The sequence below is a fragment of the Pungitius pungitius genome, chromosome 8, assembly GCF_949316345.1.
Source record: "Pungitius pungitius chromosome 8, fPunPun2.1, whole genome shotgun sequence".
Taxonomy (NCBI): domain Eukaryota; kingdom Metazoa; phylum Chordata; class Actinopteri; order Perciformes; family Gasterosteidae; genus Pungitius; species Pungitius pungitius.
This window is the reverse complement of record NC_084907.1, coordinates 14,661,152-14,681,279: the sequence shown is the minus strand read 5'-3', so window position 1 is coordinate 14,681,279 and position 20,128 is coordinate 14,661,152. Positions and strand designations below refer to the sequence as shown.

General features: G+C 40.1%; 1 protein-coding gene across 2 annotated transcripts; it reads left to right on the top strand.

Moving 5' to 3' along the window:
- The first annotated feature begins 4,106 nt into the window (after window positions 1-4,106).
- Window positions 4,107-19,587, top strand: c1ql4b (complement component 1, q subcomponent-like 4b). Of its 2 annotated transcripts, XM_037448229.2 has the most exons (4): window positions 4,107-4,178; window positions 4,439-4,597; window positions 5,128-6,401; window positions 16,980-19,587. In XM_037448229.2, the coding sequence occupies exons 3-4, from the start codon at window positions 5,862-5,864 to the stop codon at window positions 17,157-17,159; spliced, it is 720 nt and encodes a 239-aa protein (XP_037304126.1). In that variant the 5' UTR covers window positions 4,107-4,178; window positions 4,439-4,597; window positions 5,128-5,861; the 3' UTR covers window positions 17,160-19,587. The 2 variants fall into 2 exon arrangements, with proteins under 2 accessions (XP_037304126.1, XP_037304125.1); XM_037448228.2 differs by lacking the exon at window positions 4,107-4,178 and having other exon boundaries at window positions 4,185-4,597; window positions 5,263-6,401.
- The last annotated feature ends 541 nt before the right edge of the window (window positions 19,588-20,128 follow it).

Here is a 20,128-nt window from a genome sequence, read left to right as displayed (position 1 = left end):
TGCAAGAGCTGAAGATGGAGATGCAAGTAAAAACGTCAGGAAAGGAAACAGGTGCAGAGCACAGAACAGCACACAGAGAGACAGCGGATTCTGAGACGAGTGTTGTGCCGAGAATCAGTGGAGAAGTGAGTCAGGAGAGAAGGGATGAGATGGAATCAGCAGCTGGGAGGTAAGGGACAGGTAGAGCAGGGATGGTGTGGTTTGAAGGGGGAGGCGAGAGGAGAAAGGAGGAGAGGGGAATGTGAGTGTGCAGAGACACAAGACAGATGACAAATTGTGATTAATAGATGTGGTCCGGGGCAGCAGTGTGGAGCGCAACTCATTAATAGAGAGAATTAGAGAGGCTGCTCAACTCAATCTGCACGCTGTCACTTGCAATCAAGGACTATAATCAGATCCGCACATAGAGGTAGACGTAAACGAGGGGGGGGGGGGGGGGGGGGGGTTCGTGCTTCTCCTCACTTTTCCTTCTCTTCCGCGTAATGTCCACAGTTTCATCCGGAGTCCTTAACTATCTTGAACATTTAACTCTGACCCAATGATGATTATGGTCTTAACCTTAATTTTTTTTTTTTATATTAGCTGAATGAGTAAATGTTCATAATTGAACCTTGAACCAAAAACACACAATGCAGAGGTACTTTAAGATTAAATCACTCTAGTGACGGGTGGATATGAGTTGATTAAATATGATTGAAAAATAAATAGTGAAGATAATGAAGAGAGTTCAATAATATATCAAATATTAAATCAATGACTTTTTTTTACAAGCAGTTTGGAGTAACCAACTTTTCCAAACCTGCCGCATGAAGAGGACTTTTTAAACTAATTTTTCTTGGTTATTTTTATAACATTATGTAAGTACATCACTGGACAATGCAGACATTATATCTGTGGTTCTGCTATTCTCTTAGTTCTAGTTCAACATATCTTCATATCGGTGCACATGATAACATATGTTTTTTTTAACTTGCTCTGCCATCTCCTAAAAAACTTAACCTTTCTTAACTTTTTTAAGTCCAAACGTTTGCATAACTAGTCCCAGGGAGTTACTTGATTAGAAAGCTAATTTGATCTATGTGTTGTCTGTGTAGGATTTGACATAGAGAGAATAGACTGATGCTTGGCACAAACCGGTGTCACTTTACGTTCTTGATGCACTGCAGGAGTCATTATTTGCACTGACACGAGGGGCAGGTAAAGGTAAAGGTAGATCACATTTAAAGAAACAACATCTGATAAGAACTGTCTTGCCACCCCATGCAGAACGTTTTAAATCACACTTTGCACTGGGCGGATGTACACACTAAACAACGGTGTGTCCTACTGCGTACAATGTGATGCTATGACCCTTACGTTTCCATTACCCTCGCTGCCTCTCTATTTTCAGGCTCTCTCTCTCTCTCTCTCTCTCTCTCTCTCTCTCTCTCTCTCTCTGTCTCGTTGTTGCTCTCTCTCACCTGTGAGATTGCAGGTCAGGTTAAGCCCTTTCCTCAGCCACTTACTTGCCTTGTGTGTGTGTGTCTCCCTAGCACCTCCACCTTGAATGAGCTTGGTAATACCATGGTAACCTCTTTGATCACATGCTGCCTCTCTGCTCCTGTCCTGATTGCTTTTACTGATTGTTCTAAGCACAGAGAGGGAATTTCCTAAGTCACATCTGTCTTTGTTATCATGCTGCTGTCTGGAAAACCTCAGTTGGAACGACTGTTTTCAACAAGTGAAAACCTGTTTTTATTGACCGATAATCCAATAACACAGTAAGCTATTGGCCTGCAAGGATCTGAGTTCAAAATACCATGTTGGGAAGCTTCAGCAAGACACGTAACTCTCACCAGCTCCAGTGCCGCTGTTATGAAACAACAGGGCAATTTCACTTAAGAGGATGTCTTAGGTTTTGGAAAATGATCAAAATTTGACAACCTGTTTTCAATTTGTTGTATTGACATATATTTAAATCAGTGCAACACATTCCCATGAGTATTTGTATACACAGACAGATCAATATTTCTAGTACATACGACGACATGTACTGTACATATAGTACATGCAGTATTTTAATGTACAGTTTTTTTCCACTGATGTATCGTATGTTCTCATCAATCGTAGAATAAATAGTTTGTAATAGTTATTAAGCAGGTATTCATGGTTAACTTTCCGTTTGAGATTTTGGGATGTATAAATAAGACTTGACTTGACCTGGAAAAATAAATTCCTTTGTTAAGCGTTTTACTTCTTCTCTTTTCTCCAGCTTATTGACAGAGTTAAGTCAGCTGACCTTTGTGTTAACAAAAGCAGCCATGTCCCAACTGAGCCTTAACCCTGCAGCCCTCTGGTCTTTCATCTGTGGTTGCCGGAAAGCCTTTATATGATTCAAATCTCATCAGCTGCTGAAGGTCAGAAACGAGATATCAAAGTCAAGTACATAGAAAGAGATGGAACAGATTACTGATAATAACCAAATATGAAGTTATATTTTTTGGGATAAAATTCAGTATTTTACAAATTAAATATTGAAATCTGATTATTTCTTCCTGTAAACCTGAGCTCTAATTAATCACAGAAGGGAATGATGTATTAAAGACAAGAACATGATATCGTATATCACAAGGAAATCGAGAGTCAGAGACTGAAATTATCGCTTCAGCTGATATATTCATCGGCTTAGTTAATATTTCATAGGGCTCTTAAAACCTCATTCTATCTAAATTGTCCTCCCTTCTTGGCAATAATAATTTAAATGCAGGGAGCCTCTCAGTGTGCCACCCCTTGTGTCAGAGCTCATATGTAAATGAAATGTGTATGTGTGCACATATGTATGCATATGGGCACTCACACACATGCCATAAAGGCACATAAAAAAGCAAAGGCAGGCATGCAGTGGATGTGAGCAAGCAGAGATGTACTGTCAAAGCACATATGAATCAATGCAGACAATTGTTTTGCCTCTCTACATGATTTGCCAATTTAGTAAATTGTGGAAACCACACAGCTCCCTGCTTTCTTACAAGCAATAGTTATTTTCTTTCTTTCTCCAAATGCAAATGTTACCAGAGGCTTGGCATCTGCCTGAGGGCTCAGTCGGCTGAGAGTATGCATTCGGGGGAGTGATCTATTGATCCATATTCAATATCTGTTTCACGCTCCTGCTCAGTAAAGTTTGGAGACGAATGACTGACAGTACATGAAGCACTTGTGCTTCAACCTTAATTGGATTTCTAAGGGCCCCCATACCATTATGTGTTAATAAAATATGAGCAAAATACTGTTTCAACATAGAAAAACCTGACAAAATATTTCAGAGGAACACCCGCTCTGAAACTACCATTAACACAACAAAACATAAAAAACAATGTCAAATTTGAGAATGAATTGCTAATAAATTGTATTAATGTAGAGATTGAGAGGAAGAGAAGAAGATCAGGAGAAGATGGGGGAGGAGGATGAGAGGGGAGAGGGGGTGTCAGCAGCGATACATCTTTCATCTCTAACAAGGTCTGAAAGCTGCAGAAACACAGACATTGACAACAAACCTGAGAACAGCACTCTCCTCCTTTCACCTTATCCTTTTCACTTCAACATCCTTCGTCAGTCTCACGTGTGTGGCCAACGTTTTGTAGTCACACTTCAGTCTTTCATCCCCAGCGGTGCAGCTAGACATTTCTCCACAAGAAGCTCCACATCTTCAGAATCTTTATTTGGCAGGAATACAGTGGCGTGTGATGTGCTGTCACGATCATCGCCCTCATGCAGGATGGAGAAGGCGATCCAAACACACAACAAATTAAAATATAAAAAAAGAGAAGAAAAAAAACTTTAAAATGGACCATGCATCATTCAATGTAAATGTGTAATGTCAGACACTAAGACCATATAATAATAATATAATAATATTTTATCTGTGGTGCAAACAAATCGTCAGTAGGATAAACGACAACGATTGATTAAAATATTAAACAGATGTTGTCATTTTGATATGTGAAAAGGTCACATGCAGGATGGGAAAGTGAATCTCAGTGTGTGTGTGTGTGTGTGCGTGCGTGTGTGTGTGTGTGTGTGTGTGTGTGTGTGTGTGTGTGTGTGTGTGTGTGTGTGTGTGTGTGTGTTACGGAGGGAGGGCGGGGGAGCGGTAGCAGGCAGATGCTGAGAGACGAGACGAAGGACCTAAAACACAACAAGTGAGTGAACTGTTGCTCTGCAAATGAAGTCGCTCTGCAGCAGGATTACTGAAGGCGGAACTGTGTAAAAGTAACTCTTCAGAACGTCTGCATTCCTTTTAAAGGGCTCTACGTGGCTTTGCCTGGTAGCTGATCATTAATACGTGTTTGCTTAGATTGCCCGAGCGCGCTGCTTTGAGTGTTTTGGAACGCGCGCTCCAGGCACCATGCAGGAGTCCTGCGTGAGATGATGCGACTTTAAATATTAGTGTGACTTTGAGTTTGCAGCGCAGCGCAACTTCCCCCCGATAAGACGCCGCAAACGCTCCCTCGCGGAAGGATTTCCATCCCCGTGTCCGGGACCAGTTTCCCGGCGGCGTTTCCATGTGAGCCCGCAGCATGGTGAAACACTGAGAACCGCGTCGAGAAGACACAAAGAGGTACGCTGATCAAAGTTTGCTCTTTCTCTGATTAAATGGATTGCCTTATAAAATTACACGGACTTTTTAAATTAAAAGTGTAATTTTGTTTACATTTGAATATTTTTGCAGTTAAAGTTGGGTTTGTTGACCATAATGAATGTAGGCCTGTAACAGCTGGGATTATATTACATGTCATTTAGCTGATCCCATCATTTGATTGTGATTTCACTGAAGTTTTCCTATGTCTTTATTTTTTAATTAATAATGAAAATATGATTAAAATAAAATAGTGAGTGTAACGTCGTTATTTGGCTGTATTCAGTGTTTTATTAGCAGAATTTTAGTATTGCTTGATATCAATTTAGATTTTAATCAGTTACAAAACAACTTGCTTTATTTGTCAATTTCTCTTTCTCCCAACGTTTTATTTTTGCAAAAAACCCTGGTTTGGGGTTCGAATTGGGTAGAGCTTGCTTAATTATATCAGTGTGTTAATGTGTGTGTGCGTGTGTGTGTGTGTGTGTGTGTGTGTCTTCTTTCCCTTCTAGATTCGTGACCTGTAACCAATCTGTAGCCTCTTTGAACAGAGTAGTAGACTCCTGAGATACATTTAATCCAGGGTCCAGAAGAAAACAGCAGTGATTTAGCAAATTCCTTGATCTTCTCTTCTCATTCCTCGACAGACAGGTAAAGCACCCTTCCTTGCATGTGGTGGGTGAGATGAACTCCAGTGGGAATACTGTAGACCCCACTTGACAGCTGTGCCTGATCACCTGAAAGCTTCTCAGCAGAGCCTCCACAAGACCTTGATAAAAAAAAAAAGCAGTCGCCTAAAATCCACATCTCAACGGGGATGCTGAATGTTTAAGTAAATATTTATGTTATTTTTGTATCATAAAATAATGTATAACCTTTAGATAGGTTGACAGCCCACTGACACTGTGAACCAGAAGAAACCGCAAAATAACAGGATACAAAACGAATGTTTGAATACCAGGAAATGGAAAGTCCTATTTGTCAGTCTCTCCCCGACTTCTGATTTTCTCCCTTCCCTTCTGGACTTGCCTGTCCAGCTCCTAGAAGAGCCCCCTTGTTTCCTTTTTCTACCTCGGACAGTCACAACTGTCCCTCCTCCACCTTTTCAACCCAGTAGTTAGTATCTCCAGCCTTCAGCCTGGCCGGAACAACCATTCCAGCGAAGGGGGAGGAGGACTTCCTCACGCTGGCCGCCTCCCGGCTCAGCCGCAAGAAACGTGTCATCGGGGCTGGAGTTGGGGTGGCCATGGTCTTGGTCCTGCTAGTGGCCATTCCCCTATTGGTTCACAGCACCAAGGGGGGAGGGTCCGGAGGAGGTGGCACACACTTTGAGATGCTTGGGAGCTGCAAGATGGTGTGCGACACTTTCACCCCCCCACAGGGAGAGCTGACAGCCGTCTCCCCTCAGCCCCCAGACTTCTCAAACCGCAGGGGCAAACAGGGGTACAGAGGGAGCCCTGGACTTCCCGGCCCTCCAGGGCCTAAAGGGCCCTCCGGAGAGCCCGGCAAGCCCGGTCCGCCCGGTCCACCCGGGCCTGGATCCGGTGGATACGGCCAATCGTCCTACAGTCCCAAAATCGCCTTCTACGCAGGCCTCCGGAAACAACACGAAGGGAGCGAAATACTCAAGTTTGATGACGTGGTGACCAACGTGGGGAACTACTACGAACCGAGCACCGGCAAGTTCACCTGCCCTCTGCCTGGCATATACTACTTCACCTACCACGTCCTGATGAGAGGAGGTGATGGGACGAGTATGTGGGCTGACCTGAAGAAGAACGGACAGGTGAGTGGGTCTGTGAGTCGTTTGTACGTGTCCTTCTTATATTGTGATCCAAAAGTTCACTCAAACTCTCAGTATGCTGATGTTGACTAAAGAAAATGAGGGAAAACCTTAGAGTGATTGAATATCTCCATCACCAACAGCGATGGACCCAACAACTATTCTATAATACAGGGACTACCCTGTATTACATCATATTGTAATTCAGACTTCTGAACTGATGCTTCCAAAACAGTTATGAAACACAAAAGTCACATAATCAAAACTGTTTTCTAATCTGATACAACTGCATCTTAACTTTTTTTATTCAAACATTGACAATGCACAAAAATAAAAGCATTATCCTCAGAAATAACCTTTTTGTCAATCATCAACCTAGTGCATTCAACCCAACCTAAGAGCAGTGGGCTGCTGCAGAGCAAGGGGAGCTTCAATGTCCCACTCAACAACACTTTACACTGTGGAAAGGAGAAGTCGGTGATCGAACCTCCCCTGGTGGAATAGTTTGACTGTCAATCTGTTTTACCATGATTTTTAATATTCAGTGCTTGGAAGCAGAGTTTCCACAATATCACAAATAATAAAAAGTCTGTTGCGATTGAGATGAATTCCAATGACTCATGTTGTATCTCAACTCTCGTGTTAATAAGATCAATCAACCGTCTGTCTAATATTGAAATTTATTGAGATAATATTCCACTTTAAAGTTGTTGATTTGCTCTGGAGAACAAGGTAGAGGAAACTAATATGGGACGAAAGTCAAAACATGAGGTTAGAGTGAGATCAACTTAACATGCAAAAGAAAAACTGTAATCAACTTGCATACAGAGTGAGAGAGAGAGAAAGAGAGTGACAGCCAAGCGATCAAGAGTATAACAATGTCTCAGTGGAACTAAGCCAAAATGGAACAGCTGGCTACTGTCCTCTGAGGAACCCTGACTTTAACACTAATAAATAAACAAGTACAAATGCCTGGAACAAAGCCTTGAACGCTTCCATCTGGAGATCCGTGACGAGCTTAAAGTGCTGAGCCCTCACTCTGTTGAGGAGCCCTGATTCTGACATGTGTGCTACAGATCAGAAGAGTGGCGTCCCGGGGATTACCAGAGAAGAAAGAACATGTAACAAGTCAGTGCTTGAACGCACAGTCTTTTCTCAAATAATTTAAAAGGTACAAGAACGGACAGCAATTTGACCATCAAACCAATGGGCTGCTGTTGGCTGATTTTTCTTTTACGTCTCAGAGAATTTCAGAGACAGTTAGTGGCCACTAAAAACTCAGCGGGGGACAGTTAGGCAGTTTGTGCGTAAACCTTCAAAACTAAACAAAAAATATTCCCATCATTAAACTGTTGATAATCATTCAAAATTCAGATTAAACGTATACAATTTAAGAGACCAGAGTTTGGACACTGGACATTGCAATTGGATGAAATAAGAACTCTGAGCCCTGCGTGTGTAAAAAACACTTTTTGATTTTCTTTCATTATTGAATGCAGACTGTTTTACAGTCTTTGTTTTTGGTCACAGGCTCTTGTTAACCCAGGTTTTTGTGTATGTAAAGCTACAGTCAGACCAGGGCAACGCCCACCTGTTCATATCTTCCCATGAAAGTTCACGCTACATCTCAGTAGCAGCTGTTGCAGCCACAAGAACACGCAGATGACCTTGATTTGGCTGTGCCACCATTTGTTGTGATTCAAAATTGCAACATCATGGCTGTTGCAGCGGTTTACTGCAGCTTTACAGTAACTGCTGACGTGTGCCATGATATCACAAGCGGATTTTTTGCAGATCTGGATTGTGATCAATCTTTACATTTGTTAAATGATTTTGTGATTGTGGAAAAAAAATCACATTTTACCAGAGTCCATAGTGATATTTTCTAGGTGCTTGTTTTCTTCTAACAAACTGTCCGAAACCAAAATACATGGAATTTACAATGATGAAAAACAGAGCAAAAACAGTCAAATCCTTACCGCACATTTGAAAAGAATTTGAAAAATGAATGAAACAACTAATCAATTTTCATGGTGGTTTCATGTGGAAACTACATTTCCAGCTAGGTTGCACAATTCCCTCCAAACAGGAACGCACACAGATGTTCTTAACTTGATGCAACAGTTAATTCATGAGAAAACTGGGAAAATACTTTTTTACTTTGCAATGATTTACATTTTGTTTAAAAAGTTAAATTCTGAATCCATCAGAAGTAGCTCGTTCAACTGGAGTATTTTATATTCTGTATATCTTCCGTTAAATTACATACTGAATGGGCAAAGAGCCTTGGTTAAATAATGTTATAGATGTTATTTGTTCCTGATCATGTCCATATAAACATTTATTCCCTATTTTATTGATTTAAAGGGATGGGCATAAAGTGTAGGGTAAAGAGGACAGACAGTTGAATGCCAGATATAATTGATGGACTTGGTTTGTTGCTTGCCTTCACAGACATTGTCATTCCTGTCTTCACTTGCTGATAAATCTTTCATAGCTTTTAGATGAGATCTTCTCCCCTCCACCTGTGCACCTTCTTTTACATCAAAACACACACACACACACACACACTTTTACCGTTCACACTGGCTATTGACTCCTTCCTCATTAATTATCTTTTCCATCAACTAAATTATTTAACTCACTTCACTTCTGATCGAGGCCTTCATTGCACCTGATGTGTTTTCTGTGCTCTTGTGAAACAACTATTGAGGAAAACCTTGAGAAAAACACTGATAGTTTATGAATTTAGAGATATTACAGTTTTTTTCATTGCTAAAAAGCATTGTTTAATACTCAAACCACATTTTTAAAACTCCTTACACATTCAGAGACACACAAGTGTTTACGGACGTAACTGAATAAAATGTCATTGCTTTAAGACAAATACATTCAATCACCACATGTTTCAAAATCCACAAACACTTTACCCATACATACTACACAAACAGCAAAACACTGTGTATTTGCAGTGTTTTCAAATCTGAATGATGACACATTTCTGCAGTAATTATTTTGAAATATAGAAGATCTTAGCAGAAAATCAAAGAATTATCAGTCCAAGATAATTGCAATTTCAGCTCAAAGCCGACCCAGTTGACCTGATTTACAGTTTTTTTTTCAATTGTTAAGAAGCATTGTTCAATACTCAAACCACATTTTCAAAACTCTTCAAACAAGTGTATACAGACGTAACTGAATTATATTTTATTGCTTTCAGACAAAATGCATTCAATCACCACATTTTTCAAAAATCCACAAAAACTTACTCCACAAACTGCAAAACAATGTGTATTTGCAGGATATTGTTCATATGCTAACACACTGCTTTCATAACTGATAAAATCACATTCAAATCTGAATTTCCAACATTTTCTTAGGAGAAAGTCAAAGAATGATCAGTCCAAGCTAATTTCAGCTCAAAGCCGACCCAGGTGTCCTGCTTTAGTCTCATCACTATGTTGCAGTAAAAGGTGAGGGCTTGGAACTGATTTTGTTTGGAAATGTGGATCACAGAAGAGGAGTGGTTTTAGGGAGAGTGTGTGGAGGACAAAGGAGAGGAAGACCAAGAGCGGCGATATCTGATGAAATACACTAAATGTTGTGAACAGGGTCTCACTGTGAGAGGCCGGTCTGAGGCGCCAAACGTACACATTTCATTCGGCAGAACAACAGGTGAGATGATACATGTTACAGTGCAAAACATCGTCTACATTTCAAAACCTATTACAACACAATAATTGTTGTCTTTTACTGTAGAATCCAATGGTTGCCTTAGAGAGCAGTGAGAGGCTGAAACTTTTCAAATGTGCAGGAAAACAATGATTTTCGGATTCATTCTTATTACATGAGTATGCGTTAGTACATTCAATAGATTAAAAATTGGTTAGTCTGTAATGAAATAATGTTCATGTGAAAATTGATTCAAACTTGCTCACTAATACTCCTTGTTGCTAGTGTTTTTTAGGTCAGTGTATTATGAGTGACATGCGTGTTTACTGAATGAGAATCGGATGCCAGTGATCGGTGGAACAAGCTTTTTTTGACACATGAAGTGTTTTGTTGGTTAGATTAATTGTTTGGCCAAAATGAATCTTGGAAATGCAGACTATATAAAGAGTTTTGAAAGTGTGGTTTCAGGGTTGAACAATGCTTGTTAGCAATTGAAAAATAGCCTGTGAGTTATACCTTTGTTACGTAGCAAAGCTCCTTCATAGTTCTTTTTATGGTTCTTTTCAAGTCTCCACACCCACATCCCATGTTCTATCTATAAAATACTAGAACAAGATGTTTGCATTACTGTCCAACACAGCTAAATAACACATTGAAATCATCTTTGTTTTTTTCCTTTTAGGATTGATATGCTTTGTGTTAACCAATGTCAAAGTTTAAAAAGCGACAGGTTGCGAAATGATCAGTGCAGTGACAGCAAGAGGACTAGTGTGCTAACAGAGATATAGATGGATATTCAAAGGAGAGTTGACATAGGATGAGAGACTAGGTAACATAAGAGTGTCCTCTGGGGAAGGGAGGAGGAGATGTGATAAAGCCATGATCGACATGTACGAGACAATTCAGACATTTGTGGCTGACAGGTGGCTAACAAAATGCTGCGCAGATGTGCACATTTGCACCAAGTTGGACGAGATTAATCACTCAATGCAAGGAATCCTTTTCAGTCATCGTGTCCCATAACTCATCAAAAGATTGGTGTTGAAGTAGGTGACCTTTTCATTGGATATATAATTCACCAGCAATATGTACTTTGCCCTTTACAGCGATGAGCAAGGACTATGAATATTTATACCTGGTCCAAAATGGGAGCAACTGGGTTGGTCAGTTCGGTCTGTTTTGCCTGCACACACACACACACACACACACGTTGTTTTTGAGACACCATGGTGGTAGTAGCATTTCAGCATTTAATCTGCTATTAACACACAATGAAATCATTATGGAGCAGCGGGATTAGGTAAGTCAATGTCTTATTTTAGCAGACAATCAGCTACTTAAGTGACAAGCAACACAGACAATGCAGAAACTTAAAATGTCATGTGTGTAATATAATAAAAGAATGATCATAAGTTAATTAGATAATTGAAAAGCTTGGGCTGCATTAGAGGAAATGAGCTGCTCCAGTAGGAAGGTGTGTTCTGTGGGTGGTAAAAGCTGCTGATTAGTGCGTTAAACAAGGTGCCAATTTGGGCCTCATGTGACAGTTCTTTTTTTTCTTCTTTTTCAACGGTTGTGTGTGTTGGTAGAATAATTATTAATCAAGACTTTTTTTCTGTGGGGTGTATTGCTTTAATGTCCGACACAATTAGCCTTAAGAAAATTAACAAGGTTTTGTGTGAAAGGATAATACTCCACCCCTTTTTAAAAGCATTTATTTAAGTTAACAGAATGGCTCCTCTGATGGGGCCTACAGCTTGCTCTTGTTTCCTTTTCCAGTCTTTTTCTGAGAGGATACAAGCCATTATTTTACTATATCTTTCTGTTGTAATGGCTGGGGCCATTATATTCCACGGACTTAAACAACTTGGCTGGTTGTAGGTGTCTTTGTTGTGCTTTCCCTTTTCCTCCCCATTACACCATTATTTCCTCCTCATCAGCGAAGCAGGTTTTTTTTTTCTTTCATAGACAGTGTTAGATAGTGACAGAGCTGACACGAACAAAGACGAAATGCATCTTGTATTACCATTTTTAAGGATATCAAATACTATTTTTCATATATATATAAATATATATTTCGAAGGAGTGCTTCTGCTCTGTGAACAAGTTTTAAATTGCCCTCTGTCTGTGTCCCTGTGCACATCCCCCTTTTAAAGCAAACAGAGCTAATTAGAGACAGTAAACAATATATTGTAAAGGGATACTGTAATTTAACTCCAGATGAGAGAGGCTTTGCCTCTAGCTGGTGCTCTGCAGGTGGATTGTCCACCTAACCCATTCATACCCAATTAAGGCATCTTCTCTGCCCTCAAAGGTTTCAGTCTAGAGCCAATTAGAGACTTTTTAATCAACATCTTGACACCTTGGGTCTTGAGTGTCATGGCAAAATATTAACATTTAGTATGCCAATTAGTGTGAGTCTGCAGTGCAGCAGAAGGGTTAAATGCCAACCTGCATAATAGAAACAGGACACCCCGGGCTGGTACACAGGGACGGGGGCCGAGAGAACATGGCGGCTTTTACAAAAGGGCCATTTCAATTTCCCTTCTTCTGTCTCCCGGTTCACCCTTAGAGGTCCCTCAGGTAAGTTTAAGAGACCCCGTCTCAATCGCCTCGCTCCGCTCTGAGAGGTCTGTATATCGCAGTGAATGAATCGTGTCAGTTTTATTAGCAAAGGACCAAGGCACCACTGCAAAACAAAACAAAACAAATAGACAGCCCCTCCCCCTGTTTTAAAGCAGACAAGCTTGACCAATTTTTTTATCCGACAGACTCGCTCTCCATCACTTAAAGCCCCCCATATTGTTTGACTTCCTGTGAATCCGTCGCCTGCTGCTACTATTAAAAGTGCCTGCAGCTGTTCACCCGTCTGTGTGTCCGCGTCCAAACTTCTGCTTTCATTCACTCTTTTCACTACGTATCTTCTCCCGTAAGACTAAAACTGAAACTAGGTCAATACACATAAAAATGAGGAAAATATTAGGCTACATGCATTTGAAATACAGCTTGTCAGCCCTTAAAAGTGTCACACAAATCAGAAGATCCCATCAAAAAACAATGTAGATCACATCAAGCTTTAAGTCCTGTCCATCAGTTATTTTTATGCTGTCAATTCTTTTCTCTCTCGCTCTCTCGTTCGCACTCGCTTTCGCTCTTCCACTTCCATTCGCTCTCGCTCTCTCCCCATTTAATGTTGCCCTCTAATGAAAAGTGGGGGCAGTGTAATCTTCTCTATTGTCCCGCGGGTCTCCCTTCTCCCCAACAGCAGCAGATCACGTCAGAACAGCATTGAGCCAACAGACAGAAATTCACTCCCCTGTCGCTATCAATCTCCGCCACTGTTGACGATAATCCTGATTTGCCTTTCCCTCTTGTTTCCAAAGCCCCGGTGCCTCCTGTGCACTTTAATAAAATAGGGTTTCACTGTGATTCTTACTGACAGCTGAACTTGCAGATGTGTTCTGTGGTGGATTTAGTGTCTTTAAAGCTCTGAAATTTCACCTTCTCGGGCTCAGTTTAAGAAAACCAAAAAGTATTTAGATCCTTTAAAAAGCTCCAAAATGGCGGAGTAATAAATAGCTGTTGACAAATATTACATGTACAGATGTTTTGTCCAATAATTAAACCCCTTTAACATAATGGATAGATTTACCTTTTTGTTTGCAAGGCAAATGGTTTGTTTTCATATTTTTTAAGATGTATAAGCAGTTTTTCTACACCACAATTATACAGTTATGCAGAGAATACAGTATATGCTAGTTCATTTTTTTTTTACCATGTGTAGTTTAGTCTCTGTATATACAAATTTTGGAGTTATTTTATCTCAAGTACCAGAACGATACTTGAGTAAATGTGCTTATTTTTATTTTCCATCACTGATTATCCAATCATTTTTACATGCATTCATTATTGTTTTGTGAATTGTTGGTATCAACAAATAGTTTAACCTTATCTTTCTTTTGTTCAACTGAGTATAAATCAAGTGATTTCACAATCAATTCATATTCATTTGGGGAAATTATATTGATGTTGACTGTGATAATATTTCAAATGCCAAAGTCAATATATGCTGGTAAAATGTGTAAACGTGTCCACCGGGTTACTGTATTGAGGAAAATGCAACCATGAATTAATCATGAACATAGCACATTAAATGTCAGCATCTCCATTGTTTAGTGGAGTTGAGTCTAAGTTAACCTGCGTGTCTCATAAGGATGTCAACCATAAAAAGCCATAAATAACATTGTGGCCTTTTGTCAGGCAAGTATAATTAGCTGATGTTCATATTTTAAACTAATATCAGTGAGGTGGTGTGAATATCACTGCCGCAGTTCACATGTGACTTTTAAGCATAGAGGATACAAGCAGATGCCAGCATTCCTTTTAATGTGCTGCATGTAGTTTACACACAAATGAATCACATGTAGTTTAATCACACACTTTTATTGGAGGGATTGTAATAATGTTGCACATTCACACAGACATTTACACCAGTTTTAATTGTAATCGTATACTGTAGTCATAGGAAGTTACCACAGCCTGGCAGCATATCTGCTGAAAATACTGTCAGGGGAATCCTTCCACTCAACCATGTAGACAGATGTTGGACGTACAAGATGTCAGAATCCCTTTACTGTTATATTTCTTCTAAACCCTATTAGATCTCCTCGGGGGAGCTGTTCAGTCCCTTCAGAGCAAAATAGTCCAACAGTATAAAATAACAAAATGTCTCATATGCTGCCTGTTTTTTCTCAGGTATTCACTTGAGATTCATGAAAAAACAAACAGAGCTATTCTTATCGAGGGAGGGAGAGAGAGGAATGGTGTGTGTGTGTGTGTGTGTTTGTGTGTGTGTGCCTGTGCGTGTGTGTACGTGTGTGTGACTTATCCTGACCTCCTGCTAGTTTTTCATAGGCCCATTTGACCACTGTAGCCTATCCTGTGCCCCCATTTATTGTGATTGTATGGAGTTATTGAGGAGCCGGACCTATTAGACAAGGAGCTGCTATGGCTATCCCACTACCAATTACCCTCCCCTGCAGCCGTGTAGAGCCCGCCTTGACACATCTGGAGGTAGAGACCGCTAAGGGATGCTGTGAGGGGAGGAGGGGAAGACCGCAAAGGCGAGGGGTGGTCCTCAGGAGACCTGCCAAAGCCGCACGGCGTTAATCAATCTGATTTAGACCGGACAGGGACACGCTTAGTCGCTGCTCCCGCCAACACTGTCATGGCGGGGGTGAGAAAATGTGTGCGTGACCTGCATCTAATTGGAGTGTAAGGACACAAAAAGATGGATAGATGGGTCCAGAATGAAGGGATAGCGTTGGGGTAGCAAATGGGAGAGGGGTGATGGAAAGGGGCGTGAGGCGTAAAGAGAGACAACAATTAATGGTGTGATGTGAGTTGAATTAATACAAAGGAAATGTATCGATTAGTTTCTGTCTCGAGGAGGGAAGTAAAAATGTTCACCTTCCCTTCATTGAAGAAATGGTCTCATGGCGAAATAAATGAAACAGTTGCAAAAGAATATGATATGATTTAGTATGGGGAGAGATGGATAGTTTAGTCTTATTTGATTTGTGTAAGTGATGACAACAGGGTCAAGGAAGGTTTATGACGGTTGGGAACAACGAAACATCAGTGCCGCAGACAAGTGTGGAGTGAGGGTATTTTTGCATTCATTAAAATGTGTGGTTGTGTATTTTACTTTATTTATTAAATTGATATTCTGCTTGAAGAATGACTCTCCAGTTTTTTTTTTTTTTAAGTGTGTCAGGCTCCAGGTTCTGCGGTGTTCACACCAGCTAGAGTGTCTTTAGTGTGTTGGTTTGGATTGCCTGCAGTTTCTGGAGGTCAGACATAAATACCAGTGTTATGAAGCTCATAATGACTAACACTTGTTGCAATTTTATTGTGGGGGGATTTAACGTTTCAAGGCTCTGGTGTATTTTTTGTCACAAACATGAATGATTAGTAATATTATTTCGTATTTGCTGGATTTGGATGAAGGAGGCAATGGTTTCCTATCAAGTTGAGCGCAGCAAATAAAACCATGAAAAAATTCCACCGCTGCAAAGCTGAATACCAGTGAAATAATATTAATAGATGGCAATGATTAAGAGTTGTTATAGTTCAGCTGCAACAAATCAATGTCCAAATACCAGCATCAGGCGGTATGTGTGTGTCTGCACATTCGTGGTGTTTGCTGTAATTGGCACTGATGCAATCCTGCAATCCCTATCAGCTTGTTCCCTGCAACAGGTGGATCAGATGTGAGAGCGACAACCCTCTAGAAAAAATTGATAGCGCCTAAGATAGGATGTGCTCTCAGATGGAGGTTTTAGGGCAAAGATCACTGCACATCTCATCTATCTACCCAGTGGACAGGAAAGCATCTGTACTGATGACATTACATCAAGATGACAGAATGATACAGGAAATAAAATGGCACTGGTTACATCCAGATAACGTAAGCAGACTGGTTTGGGTTGGAATACTAAGAGAGGAACCTAATAAAATATCAGCCTATAACAAAATAAAAACACTGGGCCACTGGATTACATAATAGTTGCGTTTGTCCCATTAAACACAGAAAGTCAAGACCCCCCAATAAATGACTGGTAAAAAATGAGTGAAAATCATTCATCTTAAACGTATAGTAGTGGATGTACAAACGTCTATGACCACATATACATGAAAGCAATCTGAAAAGGCCTTTGTTGTACTGTATTTATATATCAGATTGTAATTGAAAGTCCATAGAATTAGTAAAATGTACATTACAAATGACTCATTACACACAGTAAAGTACGTATGTCCAATATCTTTAAGGACTGTAGCTTGTTTTCATTCTGTGATATTTCTTTCCATCTTTGCAGCCTATAACCATTTTTTTTTGTTCTATTTCAGGTGAGGGCCAGTGCAATTGCTCAAGATGCAGATCAGAACTACGACTATGCCTCCAACAGTGTCATCCTCCACCTGGATGTCGGGGACGAAGTGTGCGTACAGCTGGACGGGGGCAAAGTCCATGGTGGAAACACCAACAAATACAGCACCTTCTCCGGCTTCCTCATATACCCCGACTGACCGGATATTCACATTTATATATTCTCTATAAGGCCCAAGGCTCATTTCTTCATCTAACACCACCATGCTCCCTTAATGTATTTTGTCATCTCAATGCTCTTCAGTAGATAAACATGTAATTACACAATCACAGTTAATGAATAGAGAAATTGTGTAAAAATGAAAAAAATATTGTATATATTACCAGTTAACATTTACCTCAAACACTCACACTAGTGTAATCATTATTCCGTGCCACGTACTGTGTGTGTAAACGTGACTGCAACACCCGATGCACATTTCACAAGCGTTCATTGTCGGCTCACAGAGGTGTGCTCACATGGATTGAGCTTCTCCTATCAGTTGTTGCACTGAGACAAGATGACCATTTCAGCCACCGGTCCTAAATCGACTGAACAGATTTCTGAATGTAGACTGTGAATCAAAGTGTTTGCACAGCCTCTCGCCTTCAATGTGAGATGGATTTTCAAATAAGACAAGTGATGAATATATTGATTTTGGCTGATAATACAGACAACATAATCCAGTGTGTGGTATTTTTGCGTTGATGCCCTTCTGCTTGTGGTAAAGCGTGAAAGTGTCACGTTGCCGTTCGTTTGACTTGCACATTCTCCTGCTCCTGTTAAGGGACGGGGTGTCAAGTTGTTGGTAACAGTCCCTTAACACACACGGCATATTGATACTGAGATTTAGCTTTGAGATTTTCCCAGAGCCAGAGCACACGGCAAAGCCTCATCATGTCCTGCTAATGAGCTGAGGCTTCCCCCACAACCTGTTCAGTCACACTTACATCTGGCATCCACAGTTCGCTGCATACACAGAGCTGGATGAGAAAATTGAAACTCTCGTATCCGTTTGTTCACTATAAAGCTACGGCTAACAGCCGCATAGCTTACAGCATCACGGTGGGGTCATAATTGAAAAGTAGTGATACGGTGTGTTTTCCTGAGAATTGTGGAAATTGTGTTTTGTATCAATAATTCATAGCATTGCAGTCACTTGAATACATGTAAAATTATTATTATTATTATACAATCAGAACCTTCCCAAAATGACTTGTAATGACATGTCTCTTTGATTCATACAAAAACCTAACTGTAAAAACAAGAATTCGTGGTTATCCTGGTTGTCATTTAACCTGAAGAGGTCATGTGTGGGACTAGTAGTAGTCACTGGGTCGGCGTAGGTGTGTGTGACAACACAGAGAGACGACTCGTCGCTCTAAAGAACAAGCTGGTTAGCACAGATGCTGCAATAGCATCACATTCATCAAAACTGAAGAGCACTTCTTCATTAAAAGAAGAGCAAGGAATAGCAATGGTGGCCTTTATGAATTCTTTTTTTTTGCACTTTAATAAGTATTTGATTGACAGATGTTTGGTCCGATCCCCTGTGACAACGCCTCTTTGTGATAAGCTAAGCCAATTGGGTGGAGCCTCGTATTTACTGAAAAGTTCAGTTTCTCTGCGTGAAATCAAGTATGCGTAGCTCACAAGATGTCACACTTTTCTTTTAATGTTGAGAGTTTTTTCAAACGCAGGCTGCTGTTCCTGCAATCTGGCAACCACTTTCAGAAATAAAGATGCTAACTGGGGGCGTTGATTGTGAATCTCTGTATGTAACGGAATGTAAGCTGTGAATAAAAGCCCCCAAAATTGGGACCACGATTAATTTGGTATGGTGGGAAACATGAGGGAACAAAAAACAGAAGCATGTTACTGTGCTGTTCAAACGTTGCATTCAGAAAAAATCATAAATATGTTGATGTAACCAAATCACTATATTTAACAATTCTATTTTTTTCATGATATAATGCTTAGACGGGTCCAGTAGAAAAAACCCTTTGAGCACATCCGTAGGGGTTTGAACGCCATGGGAAGTGACACAGATCCAGCGCTGAAGCCTGATAGCATGACTGTACCATGATGTGAAGTTTTCTTGTGCTGTGAGTGACATTCCTCTGTGTCATGCTCCATCCTGCTGCGTGAGCTCTCTGGCTCTTTTACCTTTGTTCACGAGCATCGCGGATTCATTGTTGTCACTGTACTTTGTAAACTGTTGTGTATATTTGTTATGTATCAAATTGTTTTATCTTTGCACTTGAAGACCACAAAACACAATAAAACGAAAAGAGGATTGAGGATTATTCTGCAGTCGCTGAGTAAAACCACAGCTTTCATTATTCTTCGTTATCCTCCAGAACTCAGCAGGTGACACGTTGTGAAAAGTTCTCACTGCTCAGGGTGTTTATTTTTGATTGCAAAGATCTCAAGACTTTATCAGTATTTGTGAAGTTTATCTGAGGTTCAAATTTAAAAACAGCTGAGAAATTGACAAACTAACATATTCCAGTATTTCCAACAAAAGCCAAGAATAAACTTACCTTCATGTCTGTTCCTCCATTGATAAAGAATAATGTGCTAAACTACATGACTTTGTGGACATTATTTCTAAATGATTGTTATTTTTACTATGGTTTTGCCTGGTGCTTTTTTATACTTTTGCATATCAATCTGAGCTATATAATTATATATGAAGTAATTATATACATGAAGTACAAAGATACACTTTAAGTACTTTGGTTATCTTAATCTTGTATATTTTGTGGGCAGATAAACTTATAAATGCATTGATGTATAGTATACACGTCAGTTTACAACGATTTATGATGTCAAACAACTTCTGGTACTGATAAGAATACAAATATTTTTGTGAAATAAAGGTACAGAGAGTCAGTATAAATGATCAGCTCCCCTCTGGTGCTTTTTTCATTTTTCCACCGTGTTGACAGAGATTCGTTTGCACCAATGAGTGAATAATTGATAGTCCGGTCGAGTTGAGAAAGGCTGTGAGGTTATTCAGATGCCCTCAAATTTGATGACTGGGGTTTCACTAAAGTGAGTAAGTTCTCAGACACAAGCTTACCACTGCGGGCCACAACGTATTTTGGAAGAATGTGATTATATTTA